At 41.3% G+C, this 20,984-nt stretch overlaps 1 protein-coding gene across 1 annotated transcript in view; it reads right to left on the bottom strand.

Moving 5' to 3' along the window:
* cpped1 (calcineurin-like phosphoesterase domain containing 1) overlaps positions 1 to 14,136 on the bottom strand; it is a 30,798-nt gene extending 16,662 nt beyond the window's left edge. The window contains exons 1-2 of the mRNA XM_057358758.1: positions 13,958 to 14,136; positions 3,334 to 3,552 (exon numbers count right to left, since the gene is read on the bottom strand). Coding sequence (XP_057214741.1) covers positions 3,334 to 3,552; positions 13,958 to 14,021 — 283 coding nt within the window. The 5' untranslated portion in view covers positions 14,022 to 14,136. The remainder of the gene's footprint in view (positions 1 to 3,333; positions 3,553 to 13,957) is intronic.
* Positions 14,137 to 20,984: the final 6,848 nt, after the last annotated feature.

Genomic DNA, 20,984 nt, shown 5'->3' with positions numbered 1-20,984 from the left:
GAGGATGAGTAAATGATGACAAAATTGTTATTTTTGGGTAAACTGTCACTTTAAAATTAACATAGGGAAGTTTCCAAACGTAACTTTTTGCCAAGTAATTTTTCACACAGATGGACTGGGGTCATATGAGTTTTGGAACATAAAAATATGGGTCACATTCTTACAAAGGTTTGAGAACCCCTGTTCAAATGCTTGGTGATGAAATGGTGTTTAGGAATGGTAGAGTTTAGGAAAACACCATACAGAACAGAGAGGGGAAACCAACTGCATGATGGGTACGGTGTGTAATGCATATGACATCCTCTGGCTGCTCTGCTGGAATGACACTAATAGGTCTTGACACCAAACTGTTTAAAGGTCCACAAACCTTATAAAGTTTCATGGCTGTGCAGCTTATCATAACTTGACCTATTAATTACATCCAGAAGGGAAGCCACAAGCCCCGGCTGATATTACTATAAGCAAATATGACACTTGAGAGTTCCCCCAGATTTTAAAGTGTGTAAACTGATAAATCAGTCTGGTGAGTTAATGTCAACATTCAGATATTTTTTATAAATTCATGTGCTGCTGAGAAATACTTTTGACAGCTTCAAGTGTACTCACACCCAGCAATCCAACACTTCAAGCGGTCGGTGAGGAATTACGCTTATAAACATTTTCATCGCCTTTGCGATTGATCCTGTCAGCACATTCATATGTGCAGGATAACTGCCTCCCGGCCTACAGAGTTTTTTCTTTTCCCAATGTGCTTTTCAGTTTGAGCCGAGGCAATTAGATAAGTGTAAAGATCGCAGGTGGACGGCTCAGGCAGATGGTCCACAGCTCCATTTCATAACAGCCACCTCAGAGATTAGAGGCATCAGAAGAATAAAGGACTAGAAAAGGACCTTCTGCTCAAATCCTGCCTCTTCAATCATTTTAAAATACATAAGCCTACATTGAACCTTTTATTTTAATAAATTCATTCTTTGTTGTAGAAATAAAACCATCTCCAAATTTTTTTTTCTTCGTAACATAAATGTTTCTTTGTCTATAGCAGTGGCCAAAAGTGATGTCCGGGAGAGTATATTTGTACAATATTTGCTTTTAATGCTCCCTCAGGTTTAATTAAACAACAAAACATGAGGTACAAAATGGATAAAACCCTTTTAAGATATCTATTACACAAAATGATTTGGCAAAAATGCTAACTACAGCATATCAGGGAATATGGACTTTATTCAAAATACAAAAATGCATAGAAAAACAAAAAGCTTGCAGGAAATAAAGCAAACATTGATTACAATTTTAAGTATTATTATTATTTGTGGAGTTATTCTCTTGAGCTGTGTTTTTAAAAAGTAGGAAAAATTACAATGGTAGTCAAAAGTACCCCAGAACTACACTGACCAAAATTATAAACGCAACACTTTTGTTTTTGCCCCCATTTTTCATGAGCTGAACTCAAAGATCTAAGACTTTTTCTATGTACACAAAAGGCCTATTTCTCTCAAATATTGTTCACAAATCTGTCTAAATCTGTGTTAGTGAGCACTTCTCCTTTGCCGAGTTAATCCATCCACCTCACAGGTGTGGCATATCAAGATGCTGATTAGACAGCATGATTATTGCACAGGTGTGCCTTAGGCTGGCCACAATAAAAGGCCACTCTAAAATGTGCAGTTTTACTGTATTGGGGGGTCCGAAAACCAGTCAGTATCTGGTGTGACCACCATTGCCTCACGCAGTGCAACACATCTCCTTCGCATAGAGTTGATCACGTTGTTGATTGTGGCCTGTGGAAAGTTGGTCCACTACTCTTCAATGGCTGTGCGAAGTTGATGGATATTGGCAGGAACTGGAACACGCTGTCGTATACGCCGATCCAGAGCATCCCAAACATGCTCACTGGGTGACATGTCCGGTGAGTATGCTGGCCATGCAAGAACTGGGATGTTTTCAGCTTCCAGGAATTGTGTACAGATCGTTGCAACATGGGGCCGTGCATTATCATGCTGCAACATGAGGTGAATGGCACAACAATGGGCCTCAGGATCTCGTCACGGTATCTCTGTGCATTCAAAATGCCATCAATAAAATGCACCCGTGTTCATTGTCCATAACATACGCCTGCCCATACCATAACCCAACCACCACCATGGGCTACTCTATCCACAATGTTGACATCAGCAAACCGCTCACCCACGCGATGCCATACATGCTGTCTGCCATCTGCCCTGTACAGTGAAAACCGGGATTCATCCATGAAGAGAACACCTCTCCAAAGTGCCAGATGCCATCAAATATGAGCATTTGCCCACTCAAGTCGGTTACGACGACAACCTGCAGTCAGGTCGAGACCCCGATGAGGACGACGAGCATGCAGATGAGCTTCCCCTGAGATGGTTTCTGACAGTTTGTGCAGAAATTCTTTGGTTATGCAAACCGATTGTTGCAGCAGCTGTCCGGGTGGCTGGTCTCAGACGATCTTGGAGGTGAAGATGCTGGATGTGGAGGTCTTGGGCTGGTGTGGTTACACGTGGTCTGCGGTTGTGAGGCCGGTTAGATGTACTGCCAAATTCTCTGAAACGCCTTTGGTAGAGAAATGAACATTCAATTCATGGGCAACAGCTCTGGTGGACATTCCTGCAGTCAGCATGCCAATTGCACGCTCCCTCAAAACTTGCGACATCTGTGGCATTGTGCTGTGTGATAATACTGCACATTTTAGAGTGGCCTTTTATTGTGGCCAGCCTAAGGCACACCTGTGCAATAATCATGCTGTCTAATCAGCATCTTGATATGCCACACCTGTGAGGTGGATGGATTATCTCGGCAAAGGAGAAGTGCTCACTAACACAGATTTAGACAGAGTTGTGAACAATATTTGAGATAAATAGGCCTTTTGTGTACATAGAAAAGGTCTTAGATCTTTGAGTTCAGCTCATGAAAAATGGGGGCAAAAACAATAGTGTTGCATTTATAATTTTGGTCAGTGTATTTGCTTTACATTCTTCAAAATATGTTCAACAGAACAAAAAAAATGTATAAATCAAATTTTTTCTACCATGGTAGACAATGGTGGCTAAGAACTGTTTGGTTACAAGCATTCTTCCAAATATCTTTCTTTGTTCATCAGAACAAAGAAATGTATACAGATTTGGAACAACTCGAGGGTGAGTAAATGAATATAATTTTGGGGTCAACTATCCCTTTAAGCTCAGCACATTTGAGAGTATTCCAAAAAGCATCTTGTGTGTTTCAATAGAAAAAAACAACCTTGTTAACAAAAAAAGTCAACACAGTCAAGGTCAGAAATTTTCCTAACCAGATTAAGAAAAGGCAGTTTACCAGGCATAGCGTGGACCAGGTCTCCACACAGCACAACGAAGCGAGGTCTGGGTTGAAGTTTGTTGATGGCCTGGACCGCCTGCTTTGTGAGCTGCACCTCCTCAGCCCACTCATCCCCTCCTGAGTCACAGTCACCTATCCTCCACGCTTTCATCAGGCCAAGCTGGGGATCCGCCGCCTTGATGAAATAAAAAGGGCCATTCCACTCCTTCTGCTCATCTGTGAGCAACCAAATAAAAAGCTCAGTTTACAGCAGTATCGCACCTCTACCTGATGTAAAAACATGAAATATTGATGGCGGTTTTTGTGGAGAAATCAAAGGGATGCACCATTTAAGACAAACTGCTCATGTGTCTACTGTCTAGCAAACCTGGCAATAAAGCTTATTCTAATTACATAAGACATTCACAATTAACTGTCTTATAAAAACAGACAGTCCAAACACCTGGGGCCTCATTTATAAAACAGTGCGTAGAAACCTTCCTAAAAGTGAATTTACGCCAGAATGCTGAAAAGGGCATACGCAAACAAAAATTGAGATTTATAAAACCTTGCGCACTCACACCTGCACGCAATTTTCCCTTTATAAATCACAGATTACCTGCAAGTGTGCGTACGTGAATCAGCCTCATATCCCGCCCTGTACACGCCCATTTTACCCATAAATAGTCAATGCAAAGCAGCTCATGAATGCTTATTCGTATATTAATAAGCCTGACATCCAATCCGCTTGTTAAGCCTGACGTCACGCACCATTATGGACGTATACCGTTTCCGGGTTCAACCGCTATCAGATGCCATAGAAAAATAACAAAAACTTATGTAAAACCCCCGATCCTTTATCTCCGTAACGAAATCACAAATGGCCACACATGAGATTCACTGAGATTTCCATATTAATAATTGTTAGAATTATTATTATAATTATATTAAAGCCAAAGAAGGTCTCTGCAGCATTTGTATGTTTATAGCATTTAGACTGATCATTTACACCTCATTAAAATCACATCATTAATTAGTGGTGTCCTTCGCCTGAGATAAAATTTGAAGACATAATTGTTAGAGACGAATGTTTCTTCATTCCGGTTTTGTTATGAACATAGTTAAAACCGATAACGAGGACATTTAGAGTAACGATTGTGCGAGAGTTTAATGGCTGTATTTCCAGACTTTGACATTCGATGATTATGCAGGAAAATATATTTAGCTATTTATTTACACTCTGTTATTTGATGCTGTCCTATATTCTATGCAGTCGGATCATCTCCTCCTCATGCGCTCAGTGTGATGGTGAGACAGCGCTGATTAAATATTTAGATTGAATTTTTATTTAAGATTTGAGTTTGATTTTACAAGAGCTGCATGAAACAAGTATCACTCAATACAAGCGCAAATAACTCTGCGGATTTAATCTTCGTGATAATGAGGATATTTAAGGTCAAATTAAATGTGTGTGAGGGATTAATGCTTATAATCATTTTTATCACACTTACCTTTTTGCAATCTAACTTGAGTTCACTAACTCGCCATCGGTGTCGCCAAACTGCTCTGTCTCCAAAATGTCCGTACGCAAGGGTCAGAGTTTGCGTGCAGGTGCGCACATTTTTCCATCAAGTTTGTTTTTATAAATCCCATCTTTTGCGTGGGAAGTGGCGTACGCCTCTTTCAGGGAATGTTTTGTGCGTACGCAACGGTTATAAATGAGGCCCCTGGAATGTGTGGAATCGATCGTCACACGAAACATCAGCTGTTTATGACACGTTCACAGCTCTTGTGTTATAAGGAAACATAGTGGTAGAAATAAAATGAATTTTCACACCTCCTCAAAGTGTTTACAGCACAAACACACAGTCATTGTCTGCAGTTTAGAAACTGTTTCTACCCATGATTCTTTGAGGAACTTTCTCTTGAAATACGGGATCATAAAGTCTCTTTGCTTACCAGTACACACACATATGCCTTTGTGAACAGATTTTGTTGACATCTAAAAACTGTGTATAATGTAGTCTCATTTTATTCAAAACACTGTGTGTTCATCCTCATCTTTCAACACAAATCCCTATAAACAGACTGAGATGTTTCAAACTAATCACTTTTATTCAAACAAGATACCCTTGCCACGCACATCTCCGGATAATCACAAAACCTGGTTGAAACTCAAAAAGCATTTACAATGTGCCATCTGCTGTCCGGAATCTTGTTTATAGTCTAGTTCTTTCATGCACAGTCCTTGGAGACTAGAAACTATTTCCAACTTTAAACAACATGAAATGAGAGAAACTAAAAAGTAAAAACCTCCAATGACATATAAGAACAAGCCTCTTTCAGCAAACATAAATCAGAGAGATATCTCAGGTGACTTCTGGAGCTTTCAAATACTGCTAAGCTAATCATAAGTAAAGATAAAAGCATACTGTGGTTAAGCGTAATATATCAACTTAACTCTGATGCATCTGCTAACTAACAGTTGCTGCTTCAGGTTTTACAAATAAACAAAGAAAAATAATTGCCAATGTCAATAATGTACGTGCAAAGCAAAGAATAAAACTCCAGACTTGATTTACATATTAAGCAGACAAGCAAAGTAAAACACCACGTTTTAAAGCAAAATGTTAAGTTAAACAGTCAAAGTTGATGGTTTTCTGAAAAGAAGTGCAACCTTTCACATAAATTGTCTTGTTAGGGGCAGAGCCCCGAAGGGGCTATGGCCTCTATTGTTCTTGTCAGTATTCTTCTTCTTCTTAACCAATGGTAGTCTATGGTAGCCCTATGAACCATACGTAGGAAAATGGTGAAAATTGGCACGCTCGTAGAGGTGGTACTCATTAGTCACGTGACCACGTATGGGGTCTCTAGCACTCACTCTATAGCGCCATCAACAGTTCAAAAATGCACTTTTCAAACAGCTGTAACTTTTGAACCCAGTGATGTACAAAAATTGTACTCCGCACACGTCATGCACTCATTACGCTCATCGCATTCCATGCAAGTACAGTATTGCATTTTTTCGCTACAAATCCTAGAAATTGTGACCGATTGTCACGACAAAAAAATCAGCTGAGACGATCTTTGGACTGAGCCGCATAGAAGTGATGCTCCGGAATGGAGCTGTTGCTCAAAAGTTACGACGCCGCAAACTTTTCAAAGTTGACCCAAAAATGTATTGGAGGCTGTAACTCGGCCAATGTTCGATTCATCGATACAACACTTGGTACATGTCAACTACACCTCAGACTGGGGGTCCTTGCCAAAATGTGGAACAGCCCCACCTATGGGTCGCGAGATATGAAAAATTTATATTTTTGCATCTAACTTTAGAAATGTTTGTCAGAAAATCGTGTTCTCGGTGTCTACGGATTCCTCAAATCGTGCCGGATCGGGTGAGTACGATTATGTTGCAATTGAACGATCGGCTTGTCCGCCATTTCGAAATCGGTCATAAATCGCAATATCTTCGCAAGAGGTCGCTGGTTCGAACCTTGTGTTGTGCATTTATACATTAAAATTTGCAAGTATGTGCACAAATGTATGTCAACAAACGAAATGTAGTGTCATTTTAGTAATTAAATAAAATAAACTGCGATGTATGTAGTGCAACTTAAAGCGGTTTACAATACATGTAAATACATACAAACAGAAAAAAGCGAAGTACAAAATGACATTCTGTCTTTGTAATTGAGAAGTAGCACACTTTTTGAATGACAATGTTGTTCATCAGTTTTCATGTTCCTTTTTTTTAAATGACCCATAGTAATGTAACTGAAATGCTGACTCAGCTATAACATGTCGAATGCGCTCATAAATGTGCGAATACATCTAATACTAAACTCTCTCCATATTATTTTAATTGTTATACAATAAAAGAAAATCGCTCTATGGTACACCCAATTGTGCCTGTAGTTAAACACACTAAAAGTGGTTTGATGAGCAGACTGAACAGAAACGATCATCAAAAATGCTCGCGTTTCACTTCATAACACTTAAGATTAAAAAACTACTGTCTTTTTTTGGTGTGGATTATGATTTGGCTATGTGTCTAAAAATATCTCACGTATGCCCAAATCATAAACTGGAACAAGGTTATTTTTCACGTAGCGTTAACTTTTGAACGCATAGGTTATGCTAGCTAACTTTGTTAGTTTTACAACTAGCAGTTAACTATCGACCAGAAACTAAACATAAAGGAAACTGTTTGTCATCTCTTCTTTAGATGTCACAAGTACATTAGTATAAAGGGAGAGAGAACAGTGAGAAGGCTCATGTTATGTATCAGGTTTGTGTTCAANACTGGATGCCGGCTGCACCGAGACTGGACGCGGCTGGATCACCGGCTGGGCAGGGTTCAGCATCCCCCTCCTCGCTTCTTTTTCTTGGCCCGGCCCACAGGACGTGTGGCCGCTGGAGAGAAGCGATGGGGAGCCCGGTTAGCTCCGTACCGGAGAGTCGGACGGGGAGTCCCACACTCCTTCGTCTACGCCGGCCCGGATGCTGATGGGGGAGAGGAGCTGCCGGGGGAGAGGCGGACGGTGCGGCCATGCCGATGACCCCGATCTCCATGACGCGACCCTCCGGGATCGCGGGAGGGGAGATGGGTAGGGTGGGCTGAGACCCTGGACTCCGGGCTGTCATGGCTATCTCACCGTGCACTCGAAGTCCAGTGGTCTCAGCATCCTCATCTCGCCCGCGACAGAGGTCCCTGAGGCCACCGTTAACAGGACCCGAGTTCCGCCTCCCCAAAAACCACCTGCTCTGTATAAAATGCCTCCTCTGCAGCCTTAGGAAGCGTCAACGTAATCAGATATTGTCATCTCCCTGACGGTGGCTGCAGAGGAGGTGAGTCTGGCGGGATCGTTGGGTGGACATGCTGCCTGCTGGGTTCATAGGCTCTGCTTGTATTCTGTCACGATTGTGGTGCAGAGAAGAACCCAAGCGCAGGCAGGCAGTGAAGGGGTTAACAGAAAATATTTATTACAAAAACACACAAAACAAAACCCACGAGGGGGTATAAAACAGGAACTAAACTAAGAAACAAACTTGAAATAAAAGACTTCCCACGGGGGGGCAAAATGAAAACAAGAACACTAAACTAAACTAAAGGACACGACCAAACGTCTTAAATCAAAAACACAACAGGGTAGACCACAAGACTCACGGAACAAGGACAAGGCTGGAAACAGGAACACTGGACAAGGCACGGAATCAACACGACAGGCATATACACGGTACATAAGAACAATCCACGAGCACAGGACAAAGAAACATGAGGGTATATATAGGAAACACAAACGAGGGATAACGACATGGGGCAGGTGTGAGACATTAAACACTCAGGGAAGGATAACGAGGAAACAAGAGGAATGGGGCCAATGACAAGACACTGGAGAGAACGTATATTACTGTCAAACGGACAATAATATGTTTCTCTCCACACATAACCAAAGACTTTGTCATGGCTCTGCTACAGGACCAAGAAAAACATGACAAAGGAAGCAGAGCCATGACACATTTAGAGTAACGATTGTGCGAGAGTTTAATGGCTGTATTTCCAGACTTTGACATTCGATGATTATGCAGGAAAATATATTTAGCTATTTATTTACACTCTGTTATTTGATGCTGTCCTATATTCTATGCAGTCGGATCATCTCCTCCTCATGCGCTCAGTGTGATGGTGAGACAGCGCTGATTAAATATTTAGATTGAATTTTTATTTAAGATTTGAGTTTGATTTTACAAGAGCTGCATGAAACAAGTATCACTCAATACAAGCGCAAATAACTCTGCGGATTTAATCTTCGTGATAATGAGGATATTTAAGGTCAAATTAAATGTGTGTGAGGGATTAATGCTTATAATCATTTTTATCACACTTACCTTTTTGCAATCTAACTTGAGTTCACTAACTCGCCATCGGTGTCGCCAAACTGCTCTGTCTCCAAAATGTCCGTACGCAAGGGTCAGAGTTTGCGTGCAGGTGCGCACATTTTTCCATCAAGTTTGTTTTTATAAATCCCATCTTTTGCGTGGGAAGTGGCGTACGCCTCTTTCAGGGAATGTTTTGTGCGTACGCAACGGTTATAAATGAGGCCCCTGGAATGTGTGGAATCGATCGTCACACGAAACATCAGCTGTTTATGACACGTTCACAGCTCTTGTGTTATAAGGAAACATAGTGGTAGAAATAAAATGAATTTTCACACCTCCTCAAAGTGTTTACAGCACAAACACACAGTCATTGTCTGCAGTTTAGAAACTGTTTCTACCCATGATTCTTTGAGGAACTTTCTCTTGAAATACGGGATCATAAAGTCTCTTTGCTTACCAGTACACACACATATGCCTTTGTGAACAGATTTTGTTGACATCTAAAAACTGTGTATAATGTAGTCTCATTTTATTCAAAACACTGTGTGTTCATCCTCATCTTTCAACACAAATCCCTATAAACAGACTGAGATGTTTCAAACTAATCACTTTTATTCAAACAAGATACCCTTGCCACGCACATCTCCGGATAATCACAAAACCTGGTTGAAACTCAAAAAGCATTTACAATGTGCCATCTGCTGTCCGGAATCTTGTTTATAGTCTAGTTCTTTCATGCACAGTCCTTGGAGACTAGAAACTATTTCCAACTTTAAACAACATGAAATGAGAGAAACTAAAAAGTAAAAACCTCCAATGACATATAAGTACAAGCCTCTTTCAGCAAACATAAATCAGAGAGATATCTCAGGTGACTTCTGGAGCTTTCAAATACTGCTAAGCTAATCATAAGTAAAGATAAAAGCATACTGTGGTTAAGCGTAATATATCAACTTAACTCTGATGCATCTGCTAACTAACAGTTGCTGCTTCAGGTTTTACAAATAAACAAAGAAAAATAATTGCCAATGTCAATAATGTACGTGCAAAGCAAAGAATAAAACTCCAGACTTGATTTACATATTAAGCAGACAAGCAAAGTAAAACACCACGTTTTAAAGCTAAATGTTAAGTTAAACAGTCAAAGTTGATGGTTTTCTGAAAAGAAGTGCAACCTTTCACATAAATTGTCTTGTTAGGGGCAGAGCCCCGAAGGGGCTATGGCCTCTATTGTTCTTGTCAGTATTCTTCTTCTTCTTAACCAATGGTAGTCTATGGTAGCCCTATGAACCATACGTAGGAAAATGGTGAAAATTGGCACGCTCGTAGAGGTGGTACTCATTAGTCACGTGACCACGTATGGGGTCTCTAGCACTCACTCTATAGCGCCATCAACAGTTCAAATATGCACTTTTCAAACAGCTGTAACTTTTGAACCCAGTGATGTACAAAAATTGTACTCCGCACACGTCATGCACTCATTACGCTCATCGCATTCCATGCAAGTACAGTATTGCATTTTTTCGCTACAAATCCTAGAAATTGTGACCGATTGTCACGACAAAAAAATCAGCTGAGACGATCTTTGGACTGAGCCGCATAGAAGTGATGCTCCGGAATGGAGCTGTTGCTCAAAAGTTACGACGCCGCAAACTTTTCAAAGTTGACCCAAAAATGTATTGGAGGCTGTAACTCGGCCAATGTTCGATTCATCGATACAACACTTGGTACATGTCAACTACACCTCAGACTGGGGGTCCTTGCCAAAATGTGGAACAGCCCCACCTATGGGTCGCGAGATTTGAAAAATTTATATTTTTGCATCTAACTTTTGAAATGTTTGTCAGAAAATCGTGTTCTCGGTGTCTACGGATTCCTCAAATCGTGCCGGATCGGGTGAGTACGATTATGTTGCTATTGAACGATCGGCTTGTCCGCCATTTCGAAATCGGTCATAAATCGCAATATCTTCGCAAGAGGTCGCTGGTTCGAACCTTGTGTTGTGCATTTATACATTAAAATTTGCAAGTATGTGCACAAATGTATGTCAACAAACGAAATGTAGTGTCATTTTAGTAATTAAATAAAATAAACTGCGATGTATGTAGTGCAACTTAAAGCGGTTTACAATACATGTAAATACATACAAACAGAAAAAAGCGAAGTACAAAATGACATTCTGTCTTTGTAATTGAGAAGTAGCACACTTTTTGAATGTCAATGTTGTTCATCAGTTTTCATGTTCCTTTTTTTTAAATGACCCATAGTAATGTAACTGAAGATGTGACTTTGTAAATGCAAAGCTTAAATTGACTTCTCTAATCTAATTTCAATATTATTATTTTTGTTTAATAAAACAAATGTTATGTACCCCAGTTGTTACCCCTTGTAATGGCAAAGCTTCTTGTTAAATTCACAATATTTGTCAATGTTTCTGTATTTTCGATTTTTAAGCAAATGTCTGTTGTTTTAGTGCCAGCTTTACTATGTAGAATACATTTGCATTTACTACTTGTTGCCATAACTAACTGGACTGTAAATTAAGCTCCACAGTCAGACCATGCTCACATGAGTAACAGTTTATTTCAACATTAAGCTATAACTGTCACCATATTGCAGTAAAGAAACTTTTAAATTTAAAAACAAATGGTGGATCAAGGATGTTCAAACAAAAAATAATCAAACTATTTAATTCCCTTAAAGGTACAGTGCGGGATGTTTTGTATGATCTATTAACAGAAATGCAATATAACATACAAAACTGTGTCTTTAGATGTGTATAAAAACCTTACGTAATGAAAAGTTATGTTTTTATTACCTTAGAATAAACCAGTTGTATCTACATAGGGAGCGGGCCTATCTACATGGAATTTGTTATGTTGCGCAGCCATGTTTTGTACAGTAAGCTCTAACGGACAAACAGCTCTACAGAGCGCGTTTCGTATATGTTGGTCTTCGTGTGTGTTTTTAGACGCAGCTTGCGTCATCACTGAGTTGAAGACGCACAAAGTAGTAAGTCGTAGTACGGAGAGGAGGAGGAGTAGTCGTCGTCTAGCTGAAGCAACTGATTGTTCTGTCTTAGAAGTTTTGATAAAATGGAGGACCATGCGTATTGTGCACAAGCGCCGACAGAGCTTGAATCTCCGTCGTCAAAGAAGCTCAAACGTGATGCTGCCAGACGAATTAGAGACAAACGGCGGCAGAAATCCAGGATAAACATCGGTGTATCTATTACCAGATGGAAGGCACTGTTGAAAGACAAATGTTTTCAAGGCGACGCCGAAGTTGCCTGTTTTCTGCTAGACTGGTAAGATAATTCAACATTTTCAATGTTTCCACTTTTTCAATGTTTACCAAACAACTGTTTTGTTGAAACGGTAACGTTAGCATCTTATACAAATGGTCATATAACCTCCAAATAATAATGTTTTTCCGTCCCTGCGGTACGTACTCCGGTTGTTCCTGACTTTACAAAGGGGGAGACAAACGTCTACTAACTTACACCTAACTGCCTATGTCGCTGTCAGATCAAACGCTTTGAACAGCGTTGCTATTTATGATTAGCTAACTTTAGTTACTTCACTACTCTCAGCGTGTACTAGATAGCACGCAAGAAATATATCTAATTATAGAATTGTAACAGTAACTTTCGCAATAGAATACATGTTAAATTATTAATTACGTTAATATATTGCCTTACCTGCTTGTATCACTACTATCCGCTGTCTCAGTAGATGACATCTTTTTTTACTGTTGCGGCCTCTGTCGTAATTCGAAAGGGAGGGGTGGGCAAATGACTCAGAGATTCGTTGCAAAACTATAATACAAAGCTAGTGGCCGCTGATTTTCAAGAACTGCGCCTTTAACGTAACTTTTCACATCATGCATTGTCTCCAAGTAGCTTAAGAAAAAAATAAACTTTTTTTCTACAAGACTAAACCTTTACTGAGTGACTGTCAAGTTGGTGTAGACAAATTGATTCAAATGATACAGGTTTCTTTAAAAAATACACGTCAAAAAATGTTTTTTGTTTTGTCATTACAAATTTGTTATGGTTTTACAAGTGTTAGGATCATTCTAAGTACTTATTAAATACAGACTCTAAATTGAAGTTAATATAGTATTTAGTATACCCATTATGCTCAGAGCTCGAGTCTGGTCTTGAATTGAGAAACATTTGAGGTCAGCAAACAAATTTGTTCACCATCATCTAATAAGACTGAATAAACTGGTAAGTGTGTGACACAAATGTGTCGAACCCTACAAAATCTATTGGTTTGAATACTATTATAAATCAAGCAACAAAGTTAATTTAGGCACTATAGTAAAAGTTGATCTATTACGATTATTAGGACAAAGTCATGGGGTCCTATGTTGGGCTCGGCTCCGTTGGTGCTGCTTGCAGCTCTTGTCTATTGAATTATTTCTGACAAAACAGCTTCCCAGAAAAAAATTAAATGCTTTGCAACAAACGATTATAAAAGTTAAAACTTTGTGTCATATGATTCTTGACAAAAACCCTAATAACGTTACTTCCCTAAAAGTTATCTGATCAGAAAAAAACTATAAATCAGCTTTAGTACTAGCTTGTCAAAAACGGGTTTGTATGTGCAAAACCGCCCAACATTTAAAAACTGCAGGATTATAAACGATACATTTAATAAAAACAAATCACATACATACGTAAGTTAACTTAATCTTTCCAGCACAAATGTCAATCGATGTTAGCTAGCATCAGCTAACGTTAACAGCAAGTTACCTTCTGTCAGCCCTTTATAAGTCCGATCCTTCGCTCTCAGAAAAATACTTTCGTTCCCTGCCATTGAATCCTACAAAAAGTCCAGTATTTCGTTGTAAACGCTGTTGTTTCGTTTTCGTGCTTGGTAACGAAATGAAGGCGTTCACTGCTAAATCTGACAGACTCATTGGTTGCGGTAAATCGAGTCGTTTGGTATTGTATTAGTAATGTCTGTCACTGCTCGGTCTTAAAGAGATACTTCACCCAAAAATGAAAACTCTGTCATCATTCACTCACCTTCGAGTTGTTCCAAATGTGTATGAATTTCTTTGTTCTGATGAACACAGAGAAATATATTGGAATAATGCTTGTAGCCAAACAGATCTCAACAGCCATTGACTACCATAGTAGGAAAAAAACAATGGTAGTCAAAAGTATTTTTTCCTATTATGTGAGTCAATGGGTGTTGAGATCTGTTTTGTTATAAGCATTATTCCAAATATATTTCTCCGTGTTTATCAGAACAAAGAGATTGATACACATTTGGACCAACTCGAAGGTGAGTAATGATGACATAAATGTCATTTTTGGGTGAAATATCTCTTTAAGAAAAATGAGCCTGTTTGACCGATAGCCTATACTGTCAGGTCCCGGGTTTAACCACCTCCCTTTTTTCCGCTTTCTCTATGTGTGAATGTTTTCGACCACGTTGTACTGTTGTGACAGTTGCCACGTGCTCGTTGTCCACGTGTTGATGTGCCCCGGCCCCCTCGTCTCCTCGTTAATTTTTCCCTTTAGCTCATTCCCCACACCTGGTGCTCATTTACTTTCACCCTATTTATTCCTCTGTGTTTTCTTGCACGGTGTGCGTTCGTCTTGTATGACCACACTGCAACCGGCATTATAGCAATCTAGTCTTGTCGAGAAGGAGCTCTTTCTTGCTGTGTGGATTATTTTCCCTGCCTTGCCAAGTGGATTTAACATCTAGCCTAGTTTTGTGGTTTTTCGTGTTTTGTCGAGTGGATGAACTTTTTCCTCAACTCTGTTGGATTATTTTCTCCAGTTCTTTTGGAATATTTGCCTCCCTTTGGATTGCTGTTTTTTTCCATTGTTTTCTTATTTTTATTTTGATTAACCGATTGGTTTTATTTTCTGTCTGCCCAGGCTGCAGGTGTTTTTTTTGTTTAGTTTTTTTCCCCCTGTTTGCATCTTTAGTTCGCCAACCCCCTTAATCATCCATCTGCTCGGGTCACCGTCGACCGCGGACACCACCGAGCATCCGGACACCCATCACCTCCCCTCGGCCCCCGAACTCTAAAGCCTCTGGCTCTTCGGCGGAAGCGGGCGCCCGCCCTGGACTATCTCTCTCTCTCACCTGGGGGAGCTTGTGCTCTAGGAATTCTGAGCTTGTGCTCTAGGAGTTCTCTTCCCCGGCGTCTCATCGTCTGCCTGGGTGAGGTTAACAGTCCGGGAGGATGGCTCTGCTCACGACAGTCAGCCTTCTCTTCCTCGGGCCTACACACCATCCCCATTGGTCCAGCCGGTTCCCAACAGCCCTGGGCGAACCTCAGTATCCACCGTCTCCTGGAACTACTCACTTTTCTGCACTGTGTCATATCTCCCTGTCTGTGCTATATAATAAAGCTTTGTGAAACCCGCTATTGAGTCTTCATGCTCTGTACCCTGACAGAACGAAAAGAATGGACTCTGTGGGAACTAATCCCATGCGCAGTGCTCTGATGCAGCAAGGAGCAATGCTGGGGCATAAAGCCACTCAACTTAACTCTACGGTCCACGAGGTGGAGGTCCTTAATGCCCAGTTGGCCGAAATGGCAGCTTGTCTTCAGGCCCTGCAGACCGAGGCTGCTGGACGGCCTTCCCCATCTCGAGACGACAGCAACCGGGATCCCGAGCCGCATGCCAACAACCCTCCGGTGTAGAACGGTGATCCTAATTCCTGCCGGGCATTTCTGTCACAGTGTTCTCTAGTATTTAACCTACAGTCACGCCGTTATGCCGCTGAGGCATCTAAAGTGAGCTATGTCCTCACCCTTCTCTCTGGCCGGGCCCGGGAATAGCCGTCTGGGACGGCTGTTTGACCGATTGGTCCGAGGAGAGGAGGCGGCCGCCCAGCTCTCTCGTTTGAGACGGGGTCGGACATCCATAACGGACTATTCCATCCAATTCAATACCCTCGCCGCAGCATGCGATTGGAATGCTGTCATGCTGTGGGCTCGATTCCTGGAGGGGTTGAATGACACCATTGCTGACGAGCTGTCTGTTATGGACATGCCCGAGAAGTTGGAACATCTCGTTGAGCTCGCTCTCCGGGTGGAGGTCGTGCCATAGATCTCCTCCCGGGTACTTCTCCGCCCAGGGGTCGCTTATTTTCCCTATCAGGGCCCGAAAGAGAGGCTGTGGACCGTTACATATTGATTCTCTCCGGTCTCGGCTTATCTGCCACTCCTCCTCACCAGCTGGAGCGTGGTTCTTTGTTTAGAAGAAGGACGGCTCTCTGCGCCCCTGTATTGATTATCGTGATTTGAATGACATTATTCTTAAGAATAGGTACCCCTACCTCTAATGTCTGCTGCTTTCGAACTTTTGCAGGGAGTCCGGGTCTTCACTAAGTTAGACCTTCGCAATGCCTACCACCTTGTTCGCATTTGAGAAGGAGATGAGTGGAAGACGGCATTCAACACACCCATGGGATATTATGAATACCTGGTACTTCCGTTTGGTCTCACCAATGCCCCCGCCATGTTCCAGGGCCTCGTCAACCGCGTTCTGTGTGACATGGTTAACCAATTTGTCTTTGTGTATCTGGAAAAAAAATGTATCTTCTCCCCCTCTCTCCAGAGACACGCCCAGCATGTTAGACGAGTCCTCCAGTGGTTACTAGAGAAACAGCTCTTTGTTAAATCGGAGAAGTGCAAATTCTGTTACGTTCCTGGGCTATATAATTTCCACAAGTGGTATTCAAGCAGATCCCGATAAGGTTAAGACCGTTGCCGAATGGCCCATTCCCGACTCCTGCAAGGCTCTGCAGCACTTCCTGGGTTTTGCCAACTTTTACCGGCGATTCATCAGGAACTTTGGTCAGGTAGCTGCACCCCTCACGGCGTTAACCTCCACCAAGGTGTCATTCAGGTGGAATCCGAACGCTCAGGATGCCTTTGATAAATTAAAGTCTCGTTTTATCTCTGCTCCTGTCTTGTCTGTTCCAGATCCTGAGCTCCAATTCATTGTTGAGGTTGATGCATTGGATGTCTGAGTTGGCGCGGTCTTATCACAGCGATCTGTCCTCGATGGGAAGGTGCACCCCTGTGCTTTCTCTCCCATCGATTCAGCCCTGCTGAACATAATTACGACATCGGCAACAGGGAGTTGTTGGCTTTGGGTGAGTGGCGGCACTGGTTGGAGGGATCAGCTCAGCCCTTCTTGGTCTGGACGGATCACAAGAACCTCGAGTATGTCCGTTCGGCCAAGAGGCTGAGCGCCCGTCAAGCACGCTGGGCACTCTTTTTTTGGCCGATTCAACTTTACCCTCTCGTTCCGGCCTGGATCGGAAAATATCAAGCCTGATGCTCTCTCCCGTCTGTTCGAGGCACCCGAGGAGGAGCCTTCGGCCAATGCCATCCTCCCCAAGGTGGTGGTGGTCGGGGCTGTCTCCTGGGGCATCTAACAGCGAGTAGAGAGGGCCGGCCGAGGCGTGCAAGTGCCAACAGAGTGTCCAGCGGGCAGATTGTTGGTGCCGGCTGCGCTGCATTCTGAAGTCCTCCGGTGGGGGCACTCGTCCAGACTGGCTTGCCATCCAGGCATTCGGGAAACGTTGGCAGCATTTTTGGTGGCCGTCATTGGTCTCAAATGTCAGACAGTTTGTGTTGGCCTGTCCGGCGTGCACTCAAACCAAGACCAGTAATGGTCCTGCCGCTGGTCTCCTTCGCCCCCTTCCCATCCCCTCCCGCACTTGGTCACATATCGCCCTTGATTTCATCACAGGGCTTCCCCCTTCGGGAGGCAAAACCGTGGTTCTCACAGTGGTGGATCGCTTCTCCAAGGCGGTTCATTTCATTCCCCTGCCCAAGCTCCCTTCCTCCCGGGAGACCGCTCAACTGATGATTGATCACATCTTCCGCCTTCATTATCTGCCGGTCAACGTGGTTTCTGATAGGGGACCTCGGGCCAACCAGGATCTGGGTAGAATGCTCCACTGTCTGACACTAACTCGAGTTCCTGGTGCCAACAACTCTCATGTATAAAATACGCCCACAATTCCCACCCCTCGGCTGCTTCAGGTTTGTCTCCATTTGAGTGTTCTCTTGGCTATAACCCTCCCCTGTTTCCCTCACAGGAACCCGACGCTGCGGTCCCGTCTGCACTGGCTTTCATCCATTGCTACCGCCGCACCTGGTGCGCACTATTGTCAATGTTTGATTATTTGCACGCACACTTTAAACCTAACACACCCAATTCTATTAGTTGTAGCTGTGTTTTGGATGTAGGGATGTCATACAAAGAAAAACACATAAATCTTGCATTACAAGTTCATTCTGATTGTCAAAACATTTGATAATTTCATTACTTCCCATTTTTAGTGAACTGTCCCTTTAAATTCTGAGCACAGACCATACAAAGGTTGTGGAATTTATTGTTCAATGCATTTAACCATTTGTAAAGATTTTATTTTAAAAATAATTTCTATTTTATTTTAACCACAACCTATAGACACCCTTTTAAAGCCACACCGCCCTTGAGGATGACTTAATCTTTTTTTATTTAGTGTATTTCTTTGATAACCTTTAAATTAATTTACAATATGCACACAATTATTCTTAACCTTATCCCAAATAAAACGCTGAATTGACAGATAATTATAAATTACATGAATCACGTAAATTACATATTTTTTATGTAAATCAGCATTTTTTCGTTTGCATCAGTACCGGATGTTCAACATTTTATATCGTTAAACACTAAACAGTTGTCAAATATCGAATGTTTTTAGTCACTTACAGTATGTGGTGTGTTGCACAGCACTCTTTCAACATCAAAACTGAAGCGTCTTGCTGAACAGCTAAAGACTTGACACTAGCGCCGATTTTCTTTGATTTGATTGGTTACTGCTCGGCTCTGTAACTAATAACTCCCGTCTCCTTTCATTTGATTGGCCACCTCACGTATTTTGATATTGCAATGTTGCGTTTAGTCAGTAATTTCACTCACTTTTAGGGCTGTTCGATTCGGAATTTTTTGGAGTCAATTTCGATTCCAATTCCTGGTTTGGGAATCGAAAGAATCGATTCCAAGAATTTGTTTTACTACAGATTTTTATTTATTATTAAAAGATTTACAAATTTTTAATGCGTTACAATTTTCTAAGCTGTCACTTTTTACATTTATTAATTGTTTATTGTTTCCATAACAAAAACCTTAACCAAATGTGTCGATCTTGTCCTGCAACTCCCATGTTTCATTAATAATATGATTAATAATCTAATTTACTAGCTGTTTTAAAAAATGAAGCACAGGTCAAATGACTATTTTTAAAGTTATTCAGCAGCGTACACAAAAATACTTGAGGAATATAGATAGATCAATAACAGTAATAATAACAGTAAATTGTATTAAAAGTATACTGTTTACATTAATATTACGGTTAAATGCAAGTAGTGCAGACAGGTGTTGAAAAAGTTTCGTCCAGCTTTTAACAGCCTTAAACAGACGTCCAAGTAAATATGTTGTTATATACTGTACATACTGAGCTCATCGGTATAGAGCGTAAGAGAAGACAGTCCGTCTGAAAAGCAAACGTGCTTATATGTTAAATGTGCGGATACTTGTAATTATATCTCCATTGTGTGTGTGCAAACAAAGCTTTTACTTTTATGGATGCGAATAGTTTATGTCATTCCACAGCTCTAGACTTCATTCATCAGTTTTTTTCTGAAGTCTGTGCTGTTTTAGACAAGAAACTAATGTGATTCAGTTGACCAATGACATCAGCTAAGGGGCAGTGCTTGTGCTTATGAAGGGTCTTAAAGAGTTCCAACCTTTGGGATCGACTCTCGATTCTCAACGCCTTGGAATCGAGGAATCGATAGGGAGGGCTCTACATGAAATACATGTATTTGGTCTTGGCAGAATAGATCTGCTACGCTGCTGCTGCTGCGGTGGACCAAGGACACTAGCTGTTTTCTGATAGACTTGCTACTGCCAATACATCCACAACATGCTGCTGTGTGTATGTAAGGAATGCTGCTGCTGCTGCTAAACATACAGTATATGAACCCCCGTAGCGTACATGATCACCATGTAGCACAGGTGGAGCTGGGGAATGGGGAGGGTTTCTGAAGCGCGCTGCACTGCAACGACAATCACTAGCCACGATTTAAACGTTGAGAAGCAAGCTCGTTGGCTGCTGATACAGAAGGAATCAATCAGATGCGTCATGTGGTAAAGTTATGATGTCAGATAGGTTAGACTATAGGACTGCGCCATCTAGAGTTTCATGGCAGAACTTTCTCTGTCATTTGAATCATATACAAAATAAAATCTGTTATTAAATACTACAGCAGTAAAATGATTACTTTGAGGTAGATTTTTATTTGACATACATTGGGTTAATTTAACTTATTTTTCAAAGTTACTTTTGCCCCCAAACACTACAATCGCCCCCACCAAGGGGGGAATTGTAACACTGACTTATTGCATTTAGTTTAATATTATAGTCTTGTCCTTATTAGTGAAAATATATAAATTGTTTTATTAATTAGTGCACCTATATTTCTTTCGTGCATCAAAGGATGATTAGTGTATTTCAAGTAGTTTGTGAGTTATGGAGGAAAATGTAAAAAATGTTACTATTTTCTCGGTCTCCCCTACTGTAATATGTAATATATAACTTATCAACAAAATGCACTTATCTATAGACAACTGTAGGCCTAAGTAGTCCTACCAACAGGTGCGTATAAAACAGAGCACAATAGTTTTCTTTTAGGCTATTTATTTATTTGCTGCAAATCCAGAATAGAGAAAACATAAAACA

The sequence above is a fragment of the Triplophysa rosa genome, linkage group LG18 (genome assembly GCF_024868665.1).
Source record: "Triplophysa rosa linkage group LG18, Trosa_1v2, whole genome shotgun sequence".
In the NCBI taxonomy this organism is placed as follows: Eukaryota; Metazoa; Chordata; class Actinopteri; order Cypriniformes; family Nemacheilidae; genus Triplophysa; species Triplophysa rosa.
The sequence above is the reverse complement of the archived record's forward strand: the minus strand, read 5'-3'. Positions and strand labels throughout refer to the sequence as shown.